The sequence below is a fragment of the Podarcis cretensis genome (assembly GCF_951804945.1).
Source record: "Podarcis cretensis genome assembly, chromosome: 6".
Lineage (NCBI taxonomy): Eukaryota > Metazoa > Chordata > Lepidosauria > Squamata > Lacertidae > Podarcis > Podarcis cretensis.
Window position 1 is genome coordinate 37,307,572 of NC_137175.1, and position 20,047 is coordinate 37,327,618.

At 42.5% G+C, this 20,047-nt stretch overlaps 1 protein-coding gene across 3 annotated transcripts in view; it reads left to right on the plus strand.

The window, feature by feature from the left end:
• RHOC (ras homolog family member C) overlaps positions 1 to 20,047 on the plus strand; it is a 28,254-nt gene extending 8,207 nt beyond the window's left edge. For 2 of the 3 annotated variants that reach the window (XM_079980032.1, XM_079980033.1), the window contains exons 2-5: positions 14,061 to 14,218; positions 14,909 to 15,029; positions 17,017 to 17,147; positions 19,193 to 20,047. In XM_079980032.1, coding sequence (XP_079836158.1) covers positions 14,063 to 14,218; positions 14,909 to 15,029; positions 17,017 to 17,147; positions 19,193 to 19,366 — 582 coding nt within the window. In that variant the 5' untranslated portion in view covers positions 14,061 to 14,062 and the 3' untranslated portion in view covers positions 19,367 to 20,047. Of the gene's footprint in view, positions 1 to 8,438; positions 8,531 to 14,060; positions 14,219 to 14,908; positions 15,030 to 17,016; positions 17,148 to 19,192 lie in introns of those variants that run through there. The other variant, XM_079980031.1, reaches the window with a different exon arrangement.

Genomic DNA, 20,047 nt, shown 5'->3' on the forward strand with positions numbered 1-20,047 from the left:
TTTATTGCATCATTTTACAATGTGAATGGCTTAAAAGCTACAGACTTTACTAAGGCTAGTGGAGGACAATGAAACAAAATATATACAACTTCCATAGGTTGTGATATGTCAACCATGTTCAAAAAGAAAAACTGTCTGCTCAGATAACTTTGGATTGATCTCTAAAATGTCACTCGATAACTTTCAAAATGTCTCTTCCATCTCTCATGTCATGCTGGAATTGCCTATTGCCACAGGAAGAGTATGTTTCCTGAACCTGTGTTTGCTGAGGTAACGGTGATGGTAGGGAGAATCAGTGGGTGTTTCCCCCCTTTTCTATCCACTTATTATTGTCCCTTGCAGATGCCCTTAGTTTCTCTTTTCTACAGTTGAACTGGTTTCTTGTCTCACATCCTTCAGTTTGGTAGGGGAGGGGAGAGGAGTTTGAAGCAGCTGCAGGGGTGCCAACTAGAATAAAATATTGGAGAGTCCAGGTAAGTCCCACCCCACATAATCAGTCACATGACACAGTGCACACACATTGTGTGAATGGCAATTCCCATCAGCTTTGGGGTGCCCCCTCAATTATTTTATTGGGGATGAAGACCCCTCGGCATCTAGGAGTTGGCTCCTATGAGCAGCCAGGCTTAGCAGGAGAGGGGGAGTGGCATTTGGACCTTAAGCTGCTTCTGTGTGGTGACCGGCAGTTGGGGCAACTTTCTCTACATGGGTATCTCACCCTAGATTCCCCACAGAAATCTTTGTTGATTTGTACAGAAACTAAGAGCGTTTTTGCTGAACTTGCATTTGACGTCAGGCTGAGTAGTTCAAAAGTAAGGAAACACTAAAAATGGAAAAGGAAAATCTAAAAGGAGAATGATACATGTTCTGTGTGGGAATTGATGTGTTGCGGTCTTGTACATGGCTACTCAGAAATAAACTCCATTGTGTTCAATGGGACTTTTCTCCCACAAAATCGGACTGAACAATATGTACATAGTCCCCTTTGATTTTGGTTGGAACGAATACCCATGCAAACACGGGCCACAGACTACTATCTTTTTGTGTATCGGGCAGCATTTTCTGCCCATTTACAAATGTACAGTTGCTTGCTTTGCCAAAAATCTCATCATCTGGATCAGATGTCAGGAAGCAGAGATCGATATAAAAGCTGTGGAAGATGCGCAGCGTAGTCTTCTGTGTCTGTTGCTTTTCTTGTCTGAGCCAGTTTGTCAAGCTTCTTGCTGACTGTATCTGAAATCCTAGATTGCAGTTCGATACCCAGTTCTTTTCTTCTTTTCCTTCCTTGTTCTAACTTGAAGTGCTCAGTGCATGCAGCTTCCATTACCTGCAGGTTTTTGTTGTTGTCTTCGGTCTCCTGGCTTGGCTTGGTCTGCTGTGTGTCACTGTTGGCTCCAGCTCTACAATCCGTTTACTGAATCAGCAAAGTTTACCTCTTGAGCATGTTCCTGTGTATTTTGTGCCTGCTCTGTAGAGATGCCTTGTTTGGTGCTTTCTCATTTACTTCTTTCAGCTCCCTGAGCAGAGGTCTCTTTTCATTCATGGATTTTTTGTGATGCTTCTGAAATTGCTTGTTTAAAATCCTTTTTTCAATGCAAAATTTCTAAGCCTGTTTAGAACTCTATGCAGTGACCAAGACAAAGGAGAAAGTTTCTTTTTATAATTTTCCTGTTAGATTTGCCAGGCAGCTTTTACACCACCCATCACCCTGGTTTTGGGCTCTGAGACTGATTTGGCAGCTCTGCTGATCTCAATTCCCTCCCTTTTCAAAAGCTGTTTGCCTAGTTCCGAATGATGTGCTCCCTTATGCAGCATTGTAAATTTTTCTCTATAAATAGAAGTGTAAGGATGTCGTCAGGCTGCAGTCCACATGAACTGCAACGTGGCAATCGCCTGAATGAGCAGGTAGGCAGCCCAGCTGAGTAGCCAGAACAAGCCAGAGCAGCTCTCTAGCAACTGTCCTTCTCTCTTGCCCCTCAAACTGACACCGCTATTTCGGCTTCAGCAATGCTGCAGGCAGAGAGAGGTGGCAGCAGAGCAGAATGGTTACTGGAGAGCTAGCCCAGCCTCTGCTGCCTGATCCTCTGTGACTCGCCTGTGCCAGGGTTTGGGCGAATTGTAAGGTGAGCAGGCCACAGTTTGGGTGAGATGTAAGGGTGAGTTTGGCAAGGTTTAAAGGGAGGGTGTTGGTGAGGTGTAAATGGGGAGGAGAGGGGGTTGGTAGGGAGTAGGCAGGTTTGTGAGTGAAATGAGCAGAAGCTTTGTTCCTTATCTGCTTGACCACTGGGTTTCCATGCTGGTAGAGGAAGAAGAGGCTTTGCTTCTTCCACGGATAATATGGAAACCAAGTAGGTTGGTAGAGGAGGAATGGAGCAGTCCATCTTTCCTCTACCAGCCTGCTCACTTGGCTGCATGAAATTCCTAGTCACCTGTGGCTACCAGGTAAGTCATTAGGTTGTCATCATAGTTTCTAACTAATATGGGTCATTGTTGATGTGTACACAGATTGCGCTGATTTGAGATAATTGTTATATTAAAAAGTGGATCAAAACTGTTGCCATCTTGGCCTGTTTAATAGGTGTGGTCTTCTGTGACAATGCCGGTGGGCTGAAAAGAAAAGGTGGCTGGCCAGATTATGCCTATGGGCTGGAGGTTCCCCACTGCTGGACTATAAGTGCAAAATGTATTGGTAGTAGATTATTACCCTTCTTAGGATAAACCAGCATTCCCATAGCAGCACAGAGTATATTGCACAGAGTTCTTCATCATGCTAAATGTTTAATCTTTCAAAGATTTCTTCCACTACTATGTTAGCAATGAAATAAACTGCAGGCAAGTGCTTAATCACATTCTCCACCACCGCTTGTCAAAAAAAGTCTTGCTTAAGGGTGTCTCCTACTCTTTGTGAACCTTGGTTGGTTTCTCTTACTGACCTGATGAACTCAACAAGTAGCTACTTGCATCACTGTCATGCATTAATGCTTCAGTGGGATGAGTAATCTTGCATTAAGTGTTTAATTATTGAGTGGAACCCTTTACAAGGCCATGTTGAGAAGCTCTTGATTTATAACTGGGGAAATATGGCTGGAATATAGAATGTGATATGTGTGTGTATATACACACACACATGTCAGTAAAAACTACTTTGTGGCACATTTCAGAGCAGCTATTATGAAATCATGCATTTAGGTACATTCTTAGGGTCAAACTAGATGCAATGGTAATTGTTTGAATGCAATTAATGTGAATATTTTAAAATGTCTGAACAGTTGTGAGTGTGTTTGAGCAGCAGGGGAGGCTTCACTTCCAATGTAAGGCTGAGAAGGGTTAAAAATTTCCTTTCCCTCTGCCCCAGCTGCTGTTTTATAAATTTTCAAAGGTGCACCTTAATGTCTAGACATTTTTTGCAGCATCATTTGAAACTCTGGTGAGTGAGCAAAAACAGAATTTCGCCAGTCGTAATTTTGAATTGAGAGCTGCATAATGCATGGCATATGAATAGGTGTGGTTTGCACAGCCTGGAATTCTTGGCTTTAGCAGCTGGCAAGTAAGTGGTAGGAGACTTTGATAAGAGAACAGATAAACTTTCACACTTTGCTACTGTGGTTGTGACTCTCCAGTGTGTTGGGTGGAATTCTTTTCTTTCCAGCGTGGCTTCCTGGTCCTTCAAATGAAGGTCTCTCCTTAAAATAACTTGCTGCTGGCTACTACCACTCTGGCAGGGGCTGATGGGAGTTGTTGTGCAATATATCTAGAGAGCACTAGGTTGGCGAAGAGTGTAGTCTACACCCTTCTCAAAGCACAGGGTGTGTTGTATGCAGATGGATTGCAATGCATGTCTCTCATAACTGGGCTCTTGACCTAGGTTGCATTCAGCCAGCTTTTTTGGTTTGTTTTGCAATTGCTGACCTTTTGTAAAATATGCAAAACCTTTTTTTTTTTTCCTGACCTACCTCCCCGAATATATAGTTCCAAGTAACAGGCATACTGAAAGCATTGACTGCTCTTTCCAAATTCTCCTTTCCGGTGTTGCAAGAGAATGCTTCACATTCCCAAATTCCCTTTGCCCTGTGTTTAAGATAAGGTCACAGCAAGGAAAACGGGGCCTGCACTAACAGATGAAATACAAACATAGGCTGCTTCCCTTCAATAATAATATTAAAAGGAACAAAAAGTCCCAATAATAGGGACCATCTTGACCTTAGAATGCCAGTTCCTCTGGCTTGTTTTGCTATATCTTACTTTTATTTCCCTTTCCTCAGTTTGGGTCACACCTCCAAATGTCTGGCACACAAGTTTAGAACACTGTGCTGCTTATGCGGCTAACTGTGATAGTTCAGAATTATTGTGATAATGTTGCAGGTTTTAATTGTTTTGAAACATGAACTGGTGTGTGGCGCAGAGGTTAAGAGGCTGAGGCGTAAACCAGGTTATCCTTGGTTCAGATTGTATTGAGCTCAGGGCACTGGGCATGGTCCTCCTCATCTTTAAGCTTTAACCCTGCAACACCCCCTGTGAGACAGGTGTGTGTGTGAGAGAGAGAGACTGCCCAAGGTCACCCAGAGAATTACACAGCAGGTCCTAGTGTGACACTCTTACCCTTACACAAAACAGCTCTCCTAGTTGCCTCCAGTATCATGAACTCCAGTAGGTCAGCTCAGGTATACAGTAACACTTTCTCTCAGACTCCATCTTAAATACACATTGATGGCAATACAGTGGTACCTTGGTTCTCAAACGCCTTGGTACTCAAACAACTTGGAACCCAAACATTGCAAACCCAGAAGTGTTCCAGTTTGTGAACTTTTTTCGGAAGCCGAATGTGCTCCGCTTTGAGTGTTACGCTTCCGATTTGAGTGTTACGCTGAGGTCTGTCTGTTTTTGCTATTTTTTTTTTGCGTTTTTGCGGCTTTTTTGTTTCATTTTTGTGACTGCGTGGAACCCAGTTCAGCTGCGGATTGATTGTGTGACTGCAGTACATTGCTTATTGGTTTCATTTTATGGATCAATGGTCTCATTAGATAGTAAAATTCATGTTAAATTGCTGTTTTAGGGGTTGTTTTTAAAAGTCTGGAACAGATTACCGGTAATCCATTTTGCATTACTTTCTATGGGAAAGCGCACCTTGCTTTTGGAATGCTTTGGTTTTGGAACAGACTTCTGGAACGGATTAAGTTTGAGAACCAACGTACCACTGTATTTGTTTGAAATGGCTTTAGGTGCCATTACTGAAAAAGCCCTTCCACGCATTGCTTGCTGCACCACAGAAGGTGGAGAGATGCTTTCAAGATGATATTAACAGCCAGGGTGGTTAATATTTCACATATCTTGAGGTAATAGCTGAGTGGCAGAGCACATCCTTTGCAGGTTCATTGACCCTCCATTATCACGTAGGGCTGGGTTTTGTGAAATCCCCCAAAGTTACTGCTAGATAACTGGCAATGCTGAGCCTATACTTAGAGCTTTCTCTGTTCCCAGGTCATTTTGGTGTTGTAGACCAAGCCAGGCACTTTGGAATTGTGCCCAAGAATGAACTGGTAGCTGCTCTATCTCTTTAAGCACTGTAAGGATGTACTGGGCTGTTGGAGTGTGATCTTATGTGTGCTTGCTTTGCTGATAAGTTTTTGGACCAGTTGAAGTTTCTGGACAGTCTTCAAAACGTTCCTTCATGTGAGTAGCATGCAAAGGGAGTCCATGTGTAAAAAGGGTGAACCCATTGCCTCTCCCAAACATGTATGCATTAGGTGTGGATTCCTGAGCTGGGATGTCCATACCTAATGTGCTGATGTCAGAGATGGGGTTGGGAGAAGCCACATTTGGGAGCAGGGCCAGCAGTACAGTCCTGCTGTTTCTTTCTTCATGTGGAACCCCTTGCACACATGAAGCGAGCTAATGCTTCACAGGGTTGTCTGTAACAGTTATTGAAATTTTGTACATGATGAAGTACTTTGTGTGCTGTAGAGTGCTATATGAAATGCTAAGTGTTGATAACATTATTCAGATCTACTGTTTAATGCTCCTTAAGTGTGTTGAAGATCAACATATTGTGTTTTCAGGATAGAAGGCAATGACAATTTAAGATATCAGCCTTGTAGAGTATCGTTATAATCTATCTTCAGTTATATATAACTGGGAATTTCTCTTTTGTAGATAAGGCCATCTCTTTATAAACAGAACCTAGGTAACAAAATCTCTAGGGGTAGAATTGTTCAAATTTGGCTTATCTCAAGGCTGGCTGGCATTTCACAATGCTTACAAGCGTACACAGTCAATTACAGTGTTGGAATCTGAGTTGGATTGTTTCCAGTTATCAACTTTGCAGCACTGAGTGAATGTGGCTTAGGCGCTCCTATATTAATCATTCCTGCTAGCAAACCCCAATCAATGTTCCTGAGTCCACTGCGATATGGGTGCCTTCTTCCATTTTTTAATAGATTCAACACAAAATGAATAAAACCTCTTTTTTTTCTGAAGCATGATTGGTTAATTGCTGTATAATTTTTCTGCCTGCCTTTGGGGTGTATAAAACCATGAATCAATCATGAATGAATATTTTCTTCCTAGTCATGGACTTGTGATCCCACTTATTTTTATTTTGCTCTGGTCCTTTCCAACTGGTATGTAGCCCTTGGAGAGGTGGGTAAGGGTGAATATGACCCCCCAAAAAAATAAATAAATAAATGTGTTAATGGTCTCTGGAGACACCAATGGAACTTTTTTCTATAGCAATTGTTGCATGTCCTGCAATATGATTATATTGTCACTGATAGCATGAGGACAATATTCTTGACTAAAGAATGCGATTGGGTTTGAAAACCCATCAGGAAGATGAGTTAAAATTTGCCCAGTTTTTCTTTGGTCAAGGTTCATGTCATTCCTGCACATGCTAACCTTTTGTTCCTTGATTTCTTCTTTCTCACTGTGCCATGCTTTTTTATTGGCCTCTAATTAGATGCATATTGCACTGTAGAACCCATATGCGATTAACTACATTTATTATACTCCATCTTTTGGCTGTGTCTGCTATTGGAGCAATCTGTCAGCAAGACAAATCTTTAGCTCTTCACCCAGTTTGTCTCTCCCTTCCCCCAACACCAGAAATGGGGCTATGGATGCGAGGGAACATATAAGTTATCAGTAACAAAGACATTTGTCTTCGACCTCTGGCCAATGTTTTATACCAAACCACCACAGAGATATGATTGCTGACAGCATCAAATAAACTTACATAGAGTTCATTTGAGATGACTCTTTGTTACCCCTTAAGCCACCCCATACTCCAGCTTGAACAGACTCATAAATTCCCAATCCTAGATTTGTGTGCTTCCCTTCTGGTTCAGTCCCATAGCTGCTCTGAAGGAGTAGTCTTATGAGTGTGCCAGTCAAAGGCCTCAGTATCTTGGCTGCAAGTATTGTTATAAATGCTAACCTAAGGTTCCCAGACGTCCCCGTTTCCCAGGGACAGTCCCCATACAAAATCCATTGAAGTTGAAAAGTGTCCCTGGATTCATTGAAAAAAATCTGGTAACCTTATGCTAACCAACAAAATGTTCAGACATGGTGGTTTCCCTTAGCAACCCAAGGGTGCTTCCCACATTCCATGCGTGCAAAAAATTAGCAGCAAGAGACCTTCAAATACAACTTGCTTCACATGCACTATGGATCATGAGCTAAGGAAAAAGAGGATAGCAAATCAGTGCCCCTATATCACTATGGGGGGATAGGAAGGCCTAGTTCTGTTCTATATGTACCTTAAAGGTGCCAGGAAGATAGCAGCTCATTTTAGCAGTCGTAAGTAATTAATAAAGTTTATATGGCTGCCCATATCTGCATACAATGGTACCTCGGGTTACATACGCTTCAGGTTACAGACTCCGCTAACCCAGGAATAGTATCTCGGGTTAAGAACTTTGCTTCAGGATGAGAACAGAAATCGTGCTCCGGCAGCGTGGCGGCAGTGGGAGGCCCCTTTAGCTAAAGTGGTGCTTCAGGTTAAGAACAGTTTCAGGTTAATTATTAAGTACGTAACCAAATTAAGTACGTAACCAAAGGTACCACTGTATACGGTTGGGTGGGTTGGATTGTAAAAAAGTGGGGTCAAACAAAATGAAGGAAAGGAAGGAGATCTTTGTAATGTTCGCATGTGCACAAGATGAGCATGGCTGGAAGCACAAGGCTCGAGCACTTCAGCACCCCACTTCTCCCACACCAGATCTTGAGGGAGACTGCCAGCACCCTGTTTCTATAATGCAGAATTCCTAACTGCAGGCTGTGCTTACTTAAACACACACTTCAAAGCCGCTAGATGACATCCTCTGTAGCTAAGGGGTGAGGAGAGAGACATGCCTCTTGCCTGCTTTCAATTATTGCCTAGTCATTCCGGACAGTGATTTAACAATGAGTTCCTATGGCAACATATCGCCTATATTTGCCAGACCTGTCCAATCCCCCTCCACCCCAAGCAACAAAAGGTAACCTCACAGTGTCAAGATGTATTCTGTTTGGCGCTCTCCCGCTTACCCTCCAAAAGGCAAGTTAAAACATTTTTGTCATTGCATCTACATTAGCTGTTTGATATGGTGTTTCATTGCTTATATATATATAGATTTGGCACATCACCTTTTTAAAATGAATATTTTAGTAGGTCAACTATTCTAAACATCTTACCCCTTCCTATACCTCTAAAATTAGTAGAATAAAAGAATTGTAGAGTTGGAAGAATCCCCACCCCAGGGGTCATCTAGTCCAATCCCTTGTAGGAAGCACAACTAAAGAATCCCTGGCACATGGCCATCCAACCTCTGCTTTAAAACCTCCAATAATTTGGATCACTGAAGATTCATATTTGAGTCCCAAGGGTAGTCATAGATTCTCTGCTGTAGCCACGGCCATGTCCATAATTTTCCTTCGTATGCCTGCATTACAACGGACTACTGGTTTTTATGAGTTTTTAAGAAGGCTTTATGTTGTGTGCTCCAAACTGTGCTTTTATTATTTTTATTATTGTAAAGACCAGTGGTTAAGCAATAAAGTTGCTTGCATTTTTAAACCATAAAATGTAAATAACCACCTTGAAAGGCCAGCTGAGGACAAATGAAATGAGGTTTATAAAACACTTTGCTCAATAAAAGTGTTATATGGATGACAAATGTCAGACCCATCTCTGGCATAATTTCTTGCAGTAGGCTGGATGAAAAGGAATGATATTCAATTCTCCACATTTAACTGGCAGTATCTTAAGAGCAATGATCCCCTCTGTTTTATCCACTGACTGCAGGCTGAATGTGATGAATAAAATATTTAGCTCCTGTTGGCTTTGTCTCTGAGAACAAGCTGCTTATCAATATGGACATGCTCTGACTTTTTCAAGTCTTCCCTCTTTTAGCCAACCGTAACACTTGGAAGTCTCCTCCTTCCATTCAATGTTTATGGGTTCAAAGTAGTCAGGTGAAGTGTTGTGAATAGTACCTGCATCTGTTTCCCACCATTGCACCTCAGACGACTTCGTGAGATTTGGGAGGGGAGTATTCATGTTTGTATAGTTGTCTACATTCTAATTCTCCCCACCACATACAGAAGCATGTATTTATGTGTGTACAGTGGTACCTCGGGTTACATACGCTTCAGGTTACATACGCTTCAGGTTACAGATTCCACTAACCCTGAAATAGTGCTTCAGGTTAAGAACTTTGCTTCAGGATGAGAACAGAAATCATGCAGTGGCGGCGCAGTGGCAGCAGGAGGCCCCATTAGCTAAAGTGGTGCTTCAGGTTAAGAACAGTTTCAGGTTAAGAACGGACCTCCGGAACGAATTAAGTACTTAACCTGAAGTACTACTTCATGTATGTATGTATGTTTTAAAAAAGGACACAAGAGATTGTCCTAATTTGAAGCACATCAGTTAAAGTAAAGCCTGTTATGCAAGAATTATGGCAAAATGCTGTTATTTAAAACAAACACATAAAGTTCTGGTCTTTCCCGAGATCTTAGCAGAGGTTTTGTGTGTGTGTTTTGAACCCTAGAACAACTTGTATTGAATTGATTTGTCAAGGCAAAATAGCATAAAGGCAGATATTAATATGCTGTACTGTGAAAGCAACATTACAGATCTATCCAGTCATGATACAGTAGATAACATGAATCAGGGCCAAGGTATGAAATAGGGTGTTACATAATCTAGGAATATCTCTGCTTGGAGGTACTTTATTTGGGTTTATGATATATTTATGAAAATTTGTATACCACTTGATTGTAGGAAAGCCATCTTGTGGTGGAGAGTTCCATTGTCTGGTTCTGTGCTGTGTGCCTCTTTTTGCTTGTCTTGAATCTCTCACCACTGAGCTTCATTGATTGACCCCAGGTTCTAGTATTAGGAGAGAGGGGAGAACAAAATGTCTATCTCTATGTGCTTTTTCCACATGATGCTTGCTTGGCTCACCCAACACCTATGCTCTAGTCAGTGTTTCATCACCAGGTGAAGATCTTTCTATTTTATCTGGCTCTTAAACCTTTTTGGCTTCAGTGTCGATTTTATGACTCGATATTATCACACATTTTAAAACTTTCAGAATTATGGTATTGCTGTGAGTTTTTGTTAGGTTGCTTTTATCCTCTGGCTGCTGGTTTTATGTTCTTAGATTTTATGGTTATTGGTTTCGTTTTTTATTTTTATATGCATTTGTTTTTCCTTTATTGGAAGCCATCCAGAAAACATTTTGTTGTTGGGGAAAATATAAATGCAGTTAGTAAACTTAGAACATATATATAAATGTCAAGCGTATCCTACTCCTGTCTTTAAAAACAAACAAACAAAAAACAAGACAACTAAAAAGCCTCAAATGTAACCTTTCCCACTCCCCAGGAATTCATTCTAGCCCCAGATCATCTCTTGTCCTTTTCTGATTCTATAGCACCCTTTTTGAGATAAAGGACAACCAGAAATGTACACAATATTCCAAGTGTGGTGTCACCATAGATTTGTATAAAGGCATTCCATTCTTAAGGAAATCAGCCTGAGTGCTCACTGGAAGGACAGATCGTGAAGCTGAGGCTCCGATACTTTGACCACCTCATGAGAACAGAAGACTCCCTGGAAAAGACCCTGATGTTGGGAAAGATGGAGGGCACAAGGACAGATGGTTGAAGAGTGTTCTCGAAGCTACCAGCATGAGTTTGACCAAACTGCGGGAGGCAGTGGAAGACAGGAATGATTGGTGTGCCCTGGTCCATGGGGTCACGAAGAGTTGGACACGACTAAACGACTAAACAACAACAACAACATTACGGCTCTTCCTTGGATGCCTTCCCTATAAAGAGCAGTGTGCAACAGGGCTGTGTTCTTGCCCCAACTCTCTTGGGCATATTCTTCTCCCTGTTACTCTCCTATGCCTTCAGCTTGACTGAAGATGATGTGTACATCCATTGATGGAATGATGGGGGTCTGTTGAACCAGGCAATGTCTCCATTCCAAGACAAAATTGTGACAGGTTCCTACCCAAGAAATATTGTTTGTAAATGACACACACACACAAAGAACCTGGAGACAGTCAGGTTGTATATCCATAGCAGTGACCAGAGGAGGAGGAATGACTGCTGGGAGGAGCACAGAGAGAAGAAATACCATGGCACATCTGCATCAGCACAACTGGATGCCTTCATCTGCCCCAGCTGCAACAAAACATGTCTCTCCCATATCGGTTTCTACAGCCACAGCAGGCGCTGTAGTGGTCCAACAGTTTGACTTCACCCCTGAAGGCGCACTCTTCCACTGTATCCTGAGACAGACAGATGCCAACCAACAATTACAGTATTAGCAGTTTCATGACTGGGGAGCTGGAGAAATGTCTCAGATAGTTGAATACTAGATTCAGGTTTAGTTTTATTTTTTAAACAACCTAGAATTGGGTGTGTTTCCCCCCTTCATGTGGGTTGATGCTTGTGCCTTTGTGTAGATTATTACCTCTAGACTGCATAGTCTTGCGTTAGGGCTTGTGACATCTACACATCAGGCAGGGTTTGTTCCAAATTAGCAAGTCTTATGACAAGGCATTCACTCCTGACATATTCTGTGTCTGCTGGCTGAATCAAGGTTTTAATTCTGAAGAATTGGGGACTCTAGAAAGGCTTAAATTCAGCCCTGTTAACACTCCATCCTCTTTTTACTGTCAGAATGCTAAACAGCACAGTCGTCTTAACCCCAGAGATTATCAAAGTTATACACTGCTGCCCCTGAGAAGTCTGGCAGCTGAGAAAGGAGTGCAATACTGCATGTATTCTGGAGGTCTAGGTTTATGGCAAAATGTCCCAGATGCAACCTTCTTGATAGTAAGCTTGGCTTCAGGCAGAGGAGGAGGAATGCTTATTGCTCATCTGCTGAACAAATGGATGAGGACTTCATCTTGCTTTTTGAAGCTGAAACTAATTAGTTAATCTATTTATGACACAAGTCTTGATTATACTTGGTGCTTTCCCCTGTCTTGTGGGAGTTTCTGTTGGGGTTTGTGTGTGTAATTGCCAGGGGAGTACACTGGCTTCTGTTGCAAGAGTGTTCAATCCAGCAGACAAATCCAGACAAATCGAGCACTATAGTTCTTTGAACTTCAAATGCCGAGCCTCTGAAACATTCATATCCCAGGTGTTTTCGCCTTTTTTAACCTGATTTTTCATTACATGGCAGGTGTTCTGCTGCATCACTGATCTCCCTTCTGTTTACAGGTGCCTAATTTAGACACCTGTGTGATTTTCTTGATTTGTAAGGCATGAGTGCGGGCAAAACTTTGTACAGGACTTCCAGCCTTCAGAATGACTTCTGGCTATCCTTGTGCTCGGAGCCCACACCAACTCTATCTTGGAGCATTGCTTATATATGCAGGGTGAAATGTTGCTAGAGGAGATCTGGCTGCAGCTTCCTGTGCTGTGAATGTGCTTACACACATCCCTTGGAATTCCCCATGGAATCCCTTTGTTGGCTCTGCTCCAAGCAGCAAAGTTCTCCTCTTTTCTCCCCCCCCCCCCACTCCCCAGCACAGTCCACCAGTGCCTTTAGCATAATACCCTAAAATCCAATAGGTGCAGATTTGGGGTTGAAACTACATATTAGAGCACCCCCTCCCCCAAAAAACCTCATCAGTGAGGGCAGCTTCAAAAATTTGAAGCTGGGGAAGGGAAGGGCAGTAATATTCAGACTGTTTGTCCAGAAAAGGCAGTGATACATGTTATAAGTCATAAGGATAATTGTTTTTCCTTGCTTGCACAATATTGCCATCTAAATATTTCAGCTGGACCTTTCTCAAGTAAGTATAAATGCTTATTCATGTTGAGTGTTGTTTCTGTTGCATCACTGTGCTCTCCAGGCACACTTTATGGTTTCTAAAATAACTTCCGCTGGATTGAAACCCGCAGAAAGTCTGGTGTGCAGTGACATTTTTGTGGTTTTTGTAGCTAATCTATACATCTGTTCTGAAATGTAGCCCAGCCATGTTCTTGCAAGTGAAGTCAGTGAGACAGTCAAAGAAAAGCGTGGCTTATTTGAATTGTGAGGTGATCGGGAAAGTATAAAATGAACTTCCTTAGGCTGTATGGTAGCAGGAGGGATTTTCAGGCAAGAAGGAGTTATGAGCTATCCAGTAGCATAAGGGTGAGCAGGCTTGGGGTTTGTCCAATCTGCTTTGGGTTTTTATTAGAGCCTTAAGATCTACCCATCAGAGCTAAGTTCAAAAGACAAACAGTTAGAATTAAAGAACAAGGTGCCTCTGAGTACATTCTAAGCTGAGGAATTTGCCTCCAGTATTGGAACAGAATTGAGGCCGCCAACCCATCACATGAAAGTCCATTCCTGGCTAGTAGCTTATCTTTATTTTAGCAGCCTAACTTGGGTAGAAAAGTTGTTTTGCTGTTGCTTATCATTAAACAACGGGGAGTCAGAAACATTTGCCAATACCCTGCTAATCACCAAGAAATTTACCAGTAGATCCCAAACTATTTTTTGCCCACCCCTGTTGCAGGATTCCAGCGTCTTCGTGAACTGTGTTTCATATCTAGCCGTCTTCCTCTTTCTGCAGGCATGGCAGCGATTCGGAAAAAGCTGGTGATTGTTGGAGATGGTGCTTGCGGGAAGACCTGCCTGCTGATTGTGTTCAGTAAGGACCAATTCCCAGAAGTCTATGTGCCAACCGTCTTCGAAAACTACATTGCTGACATTGAAGTAGATGGGAAACAGGTAACTCTCTCTGCTAGCAGGTGCACCTTTGAGCGTACATATGCTTTTAACCCCAACTAAATATCACATCAGTTTCTGTTGCAGTTCATCCCTGAGTGCTGAACTTAATGCTGCTCCTTCTGACACCAATCCCTTTAAAATGTTCTTGCCCACCTCTGTCACCTGTTGCCAAAACCCTGATTTCATCCTATTCATCCACACTCCCGCCTCAAGTTAGGTTTTCCCTTTGGATCAAGCTGTGTACTGTCCATATCATAAATACTCAATAAAGGTTTACAGTAACTTCAGTAGAACTGTTCTAAAGTGGTATCAATGTCATGCTGTTATCTCTGTGAGCCTGCACATCTTGTAACTGACCATCCCACGTTGGTCAGGAGGGATGTTGCTGTGAGCTTGACCTGGCGTCTCCTGACAGCTTCATGATCATCTGACACCGTTTGGTGGCACCCTTGAGGGTAGCGCTGCAGTCCTATAAAACACACTGGATAATGGCCATAATCAATTCCTGGGCTCAGGCAGTTTAATTAGGGTAGATGTTGTGCCAGGTTGCCTTTAAAGCTGCCTGTTAACCAAGATGTACTATGGGGAGAGAAAGAAAAAAGGGTCTGTGGTCCTGTTTGCTTTGATTTCTTATCCAGAGTGGTATTGATGCTGCTGCTCACTGATATAAACTTCCTTCTGTCTCTCCAGGTGGAGCTGGCCCTTTGGGACACGGCTGGGCAGGAAGACTATGACAGGCTACGGCCCCTCTCTTATCCAGACACAGATGTTATCCTCATGTGCTTTTCAATTGATAGTCCAGACAGCTTAGGTAAGGCTATGGCACTCTAGGCTTGAGGTAAGAGGCCATGAGGACACAGGGCATGTGATATACTGCCCATTTGGTGGCTCATGGTCACACCCACAGGATACAAGGGAACTCTGTGGGCGGGTGGGTTGGGAAAGCTGAAACACCTAATTTAGCTTTCAAAGTAGTGATTCTTCCAGTTCCTGCAGGATTCAGATAAGCAATGGCTATTTTGGGAAACATTGGTCACATTCATACCAGATATTTAAAGCACACTTTAAGGATCATAGCTTCCTGCAAAGAATCATAGGAACTGTAGTTTATTAAGGGTGCTTAGAGTTGTTAGGAGGTCATTTGCAGAGCTACATTTCCCAGCACCCTTAAACTACAGTTTCCACAACTGTTGCTGTGGTCTAAGAATGTTAAGGGAAGTGCCATAGCTCAATGTAGAGCACATTTTTTTAATAATAATATTTATTAAAGTTTCAAAAAAAATTACAAAAATGATAAAAGGAAAAGGAAACAAAAAATACAAAATACAGAAAAAGTAAAAAAGCAATTAAAAACATTTCAATCTTTCCATGTCTTGTCTTTCATTTACTTATTTCTCTGACCTCCTCACACCTCCCTCTTTTGTATTCTAGTTCAATAGTTGTTTCAGCAAGTCCTTACCCTTTTTGCATTTATCGTAGAGCACATTTTTTTGAGTAGGTGACTGTAAGTTTAATTTCTGGCATCTTCAGTTAAAATGGTCAGTGGCAGTAGATGGAAAAGACATTGCTGGAGAGCCAGCAGACATTGAGCAAGATCAGTGGTGGGGAACCCCTGGCCTGTCTCCCCACCCCCCATGAAAGACCTGGATTCGAGTTTGGATCTCTGTAGAACAAACAAGGAAGAACAGAGGTTATACTGGCTGATTCATGTGTTAATAATTTTGTTGAAATTGTCGCTGGTTTTATTTTATATTGTTTGAGGTACCCCACCTTGTTTGATCATGGACAAGTTAAAAATGAGATAAGTAGGTAATAAATAAAGGCCTACTGGTCTATACATGAAAGCAGCTGCCTTGCCCTGTTATCCAGGGGCTTTTCAAATGTTTGGCTGCTTGCAATATTTTTCTCACTTGAAAAAGGGGAAACCTTATTCCAGTAACCACTGCTTTCAAATGCACAATCGAGAATCAGGAGCACTATTTCTAACTAGGAATTTATTCAAAGGACTTTATGGACCGCAGTATTGTCACAATTTAACAGATAACACTTTGCCTCTAAAACTCCAGGTAATGACACTTTTAAACAGCCTCTACACATAGATATGTGTACGGATTTGGCAGATGATGCAGGATATAACCAGCAAGGCCCATGTTAGAGCAGTTCTGTGTTAAACAGCATCTTGTTGGCTGGAGGATGATGATAGGATCCTGCCTCTGCATTTGAGGGCAAACAGTTAACTGGGCCTTACACAACTACTAAACTGTGTTGACTCCTTGGGCATCTGCTAGCACTATAGACTTAATAATGATGACAGTATTTGTCATAGCTGGATTCTGCAGGGAAGTGTGTGTGCTGGGAAATGCTTTGAACTTTTCTGCACAGCTCCTTCTGTGTGGTGTTCTGTCTCTCTGAAACTGATCTTTGCCCACGTCTCCAGGGATTTTTTGCTGTGGCTCTGGGATTTATGTGAGGAGAGCTTTCCCATATTCCCAGTCACTTTATTTCTTTCATTGGCATAGGGAGTTCAGTGTTCCCTTTCAGCTGCTACAGGGTGTGGTAGGGAGAGCAGGCTCTCAGCCATGCGCTGGCCAGGGCTCTGGAAATAGGACTCTCATTGTATCCAGTCTTGCTTTTGGCAACGAACTGGATCTGGGGATGGCCTGTTTTGAAGAGGTCTCAAACAGCTTCCTTTTTAAGTGCCATGGGATTATTATACCTGTGAATCTGTCCTTCATTGGGAGGAGGGCTTTTATTTCATGGCCTGACCTGGTTCATGAGAATGTGATTGGCCTTTCTAGAAAACATCCCAGAGAAATGGACACCTGAAGTGAAACACTTCTGCCCTAATGTGCCCATCATCCTTGTGGGGAACAAGAAGGACTTGCGGAATGATGATCACACCCGCAGGGAACTGGCAAAGATGAAACAGGTAGGAGGAGCCTGTTGTATTTTTTTTAAAAAAAAGCTTGTTGAGTTTTTGTAGCAAGAAATAATTCACTTGCTTTACATAATGTTGTGTAATGTTGTCATTGTGATGTTTCTGGGAAGGATTTATACCAGCAGCCACTGTTGCCACAGCTTGGAGAACTCTTCATACCGGAATTACTGATGGCTGCTGCTATGCAGTAAAGTGCTCTTGGGGAGAATCTATATCCCTCCTATCCTTTTCTAAACAGCAAGTCATCCAATACCCCTTAAAATGGGTGAGATAACTGAAGATTTCCGGATAAAACAAGTGCCTTTTGTGTATTCTGAAACTCTGTAACTAGGGAGCATTATTCCAAGCAGGATCACGTGAGAAATCTTCAAAAGTAAATAAAAAACTTAAAAGTGTGTAAAAAAAGAAGAATTAGATAGTTAACGCAATTAAATAGTATACATGGATCTGTGCTCTACTCCATACAATGTGTGAGGCAATATGCATCTTATTTAAAATATTACACTGAAGTATTAGGTGAAACTTGTAAATGCTTTGGGATTTTTCACACAATAAATTTAGGGAATCACTTTTCTTTCTGGGTGATCAGAATATTATTTCAAAACTAGAATGATTTGTCAGTACTTGAATTGTTATACTAACTTCACCCGCCCCCGCCCCCAAGTTTCCCATCTCATATTATAATGGCGATTAAGAGAACAAAATGTCTTGTGAATAATCGTTTGCTCTTTAGTGGAGCACTCCTAGAAAGATGTTGGGTTGCTTTTAGGAGGTTGATGCAAGCGTCTTGATTCTGGAATATTATGTATGGATTTAGTTGAGTTTCTACGTTGCAGGGTGTTGGGACTAGATGACCCTCAGGGTAGCTTCCAACTCTACAACTCTGATACTACCACCTTTCATTATGATTTCATGTTACCTTATTTCTTGATATTGCAGCCATATACTCTAAATCTTTGGTCCACCTGGAAGATAGTGCCCTTCTCCAATAGTGCTCTTAATCAGTTCTGACATTCCTCATAATTCTTGGGAGGATATTCAGGGCTTTTACAAGAAAGTCCATGGGAAGTTGCTCCCACTTCCACTTTCCCCAACACAGTAACCATTGCAGAAGGGGAGGACTGGTGGTGAATCTGCCTCTGAGCAGGGTCAGTAAGATCTCTTCCAGGCAGAGAATGTATTGGCAGTTAAAACTCACATAGCTCACTGCTATTGAGCGTTATCAAACATTCAGCTGTACAGAGGTACCTCAGGTTACATATGCTTCAGGTTACAGACTCCGCTAACCCAGAAATAGTACCTCGGGTTAAGAACTTTGCTTCAGGATGAGAACAGAAATCGTGCTCTGGCAGTACGGCAGCAGCGGGAGACCCCATTAGCTAAGGTAGTACCTCAGGTTAAGAACAATTTCAGGTTAAGAACGGACCTCCGGAACGAATTAAGTACTTAACCCTGGTCAGAGCCTGGTTTGGGAGGGACTCCCTGATTTTTTCAGTAGGACCACAAGCCTAGCACCAGGGTAAGACAGAGACACCATAAAGGTAGATGGCAGAGATTGCAGATTGATGATGTGGCAGTGTCCTGCAGGGTGTAGCATGGAATAGTGGTCCAGAGGAGATCTGATCACTGCAGAAGCCCATAGGAAGGATGCTAAGATCTGCTTCAAGTGTTGTGTGAATGGGGGTCCACATATAGAAAGCGCCAATGGGGCCACAGCACTGGCCCTGCCCCTGCCCCAGAATTTGAACTGCCCAGCCCTCTGGCCTTCCAAACACTGAGTATTTATCTGAGCATGGAAAAGGTCTTGCTGACACTTTCTATACATGGACCGTCCTCTCCCCCCCCCCCCGCCCAATTCATCTGAGAATGCCCTTTCAGTCTTGCCAGAATGGCCACCCATATTTCTGCGAGGAGCTGTGCTGCTTTTCTCGGCCAGGATAGGGTGTTACACCTGTACTAACTCAAGTTCTTCCTTAAATCGAGCCTTGCAGAGGTTACATTAATTTGGATTGCGTTTTTTTCTTTGTCTTCGCAAGGAGCCAGTGAAACCAGAGGAAGGGAGAGACATGGCAAACAGGATCAATGCTTTTGGTTACCTTGAGTGCTCAGCCAAGACGAAGGACGGCGTGCGAGAAGTGTTCGAAATGGCAACTCGAGCCGCCTTGCAAGTCAGGAAGAACAAAAAGCGCAAAGGTTGCCCCCTCCTGTAAAAGGGGTGCATTGGCAGATGATGTGACTGTGCTGTCTGAAGTGTATCTTTCCCTTTCCATGCACCCCACAGATGGGGTCAAGGTGGAGAGGTGGAGCTATTAGCTCTATCTAGAATAAAAAATTTAACATGCTGGCTATGTCCTTCATCCCTCTGCACAGTAAAACTTCCTGGGACGCACAATATAGGAATCTACATGGTCTCTTCCTGTGTTGCATGCCCAGGCTGCCTTTTCCAGCTCTCTCAAGGGCCAGAGGTGTCTTTCTGAATCCTCCTTATAAACAATGTCCTTTTTGTATTGGGCAGGCAGTGTACTTGAACTAACTCTGTATTGTTCTTTGCTCCCATTTTATACTAATCCTACTCTTCAGTGCTTTGTACAGATTCACCAGTGCTTACCCTTGTGTCTTCCTGTTCTTACAAATTATGGAAGCTAAATTTCTGAATATTGCAATCTGAGAATGTGGAGCCTGCCTCTGGTTTACAAATGAATGCACTGGCTTCTCTCCACAAATGTGCTAAAGCAAGCGGGGTAAGTCTTGCCAAAATGGCCTCCTGTATTCGCATTAAGGAGCTGCGCTCTGTAGTGGTAAGAAATAATCTTTGCTTCTCTTTGGAGCAGCAGTGCCTTGTGTTTTTGGCAATACTGTATTCTCACTTCATTAAATTAATTCAAACTTGA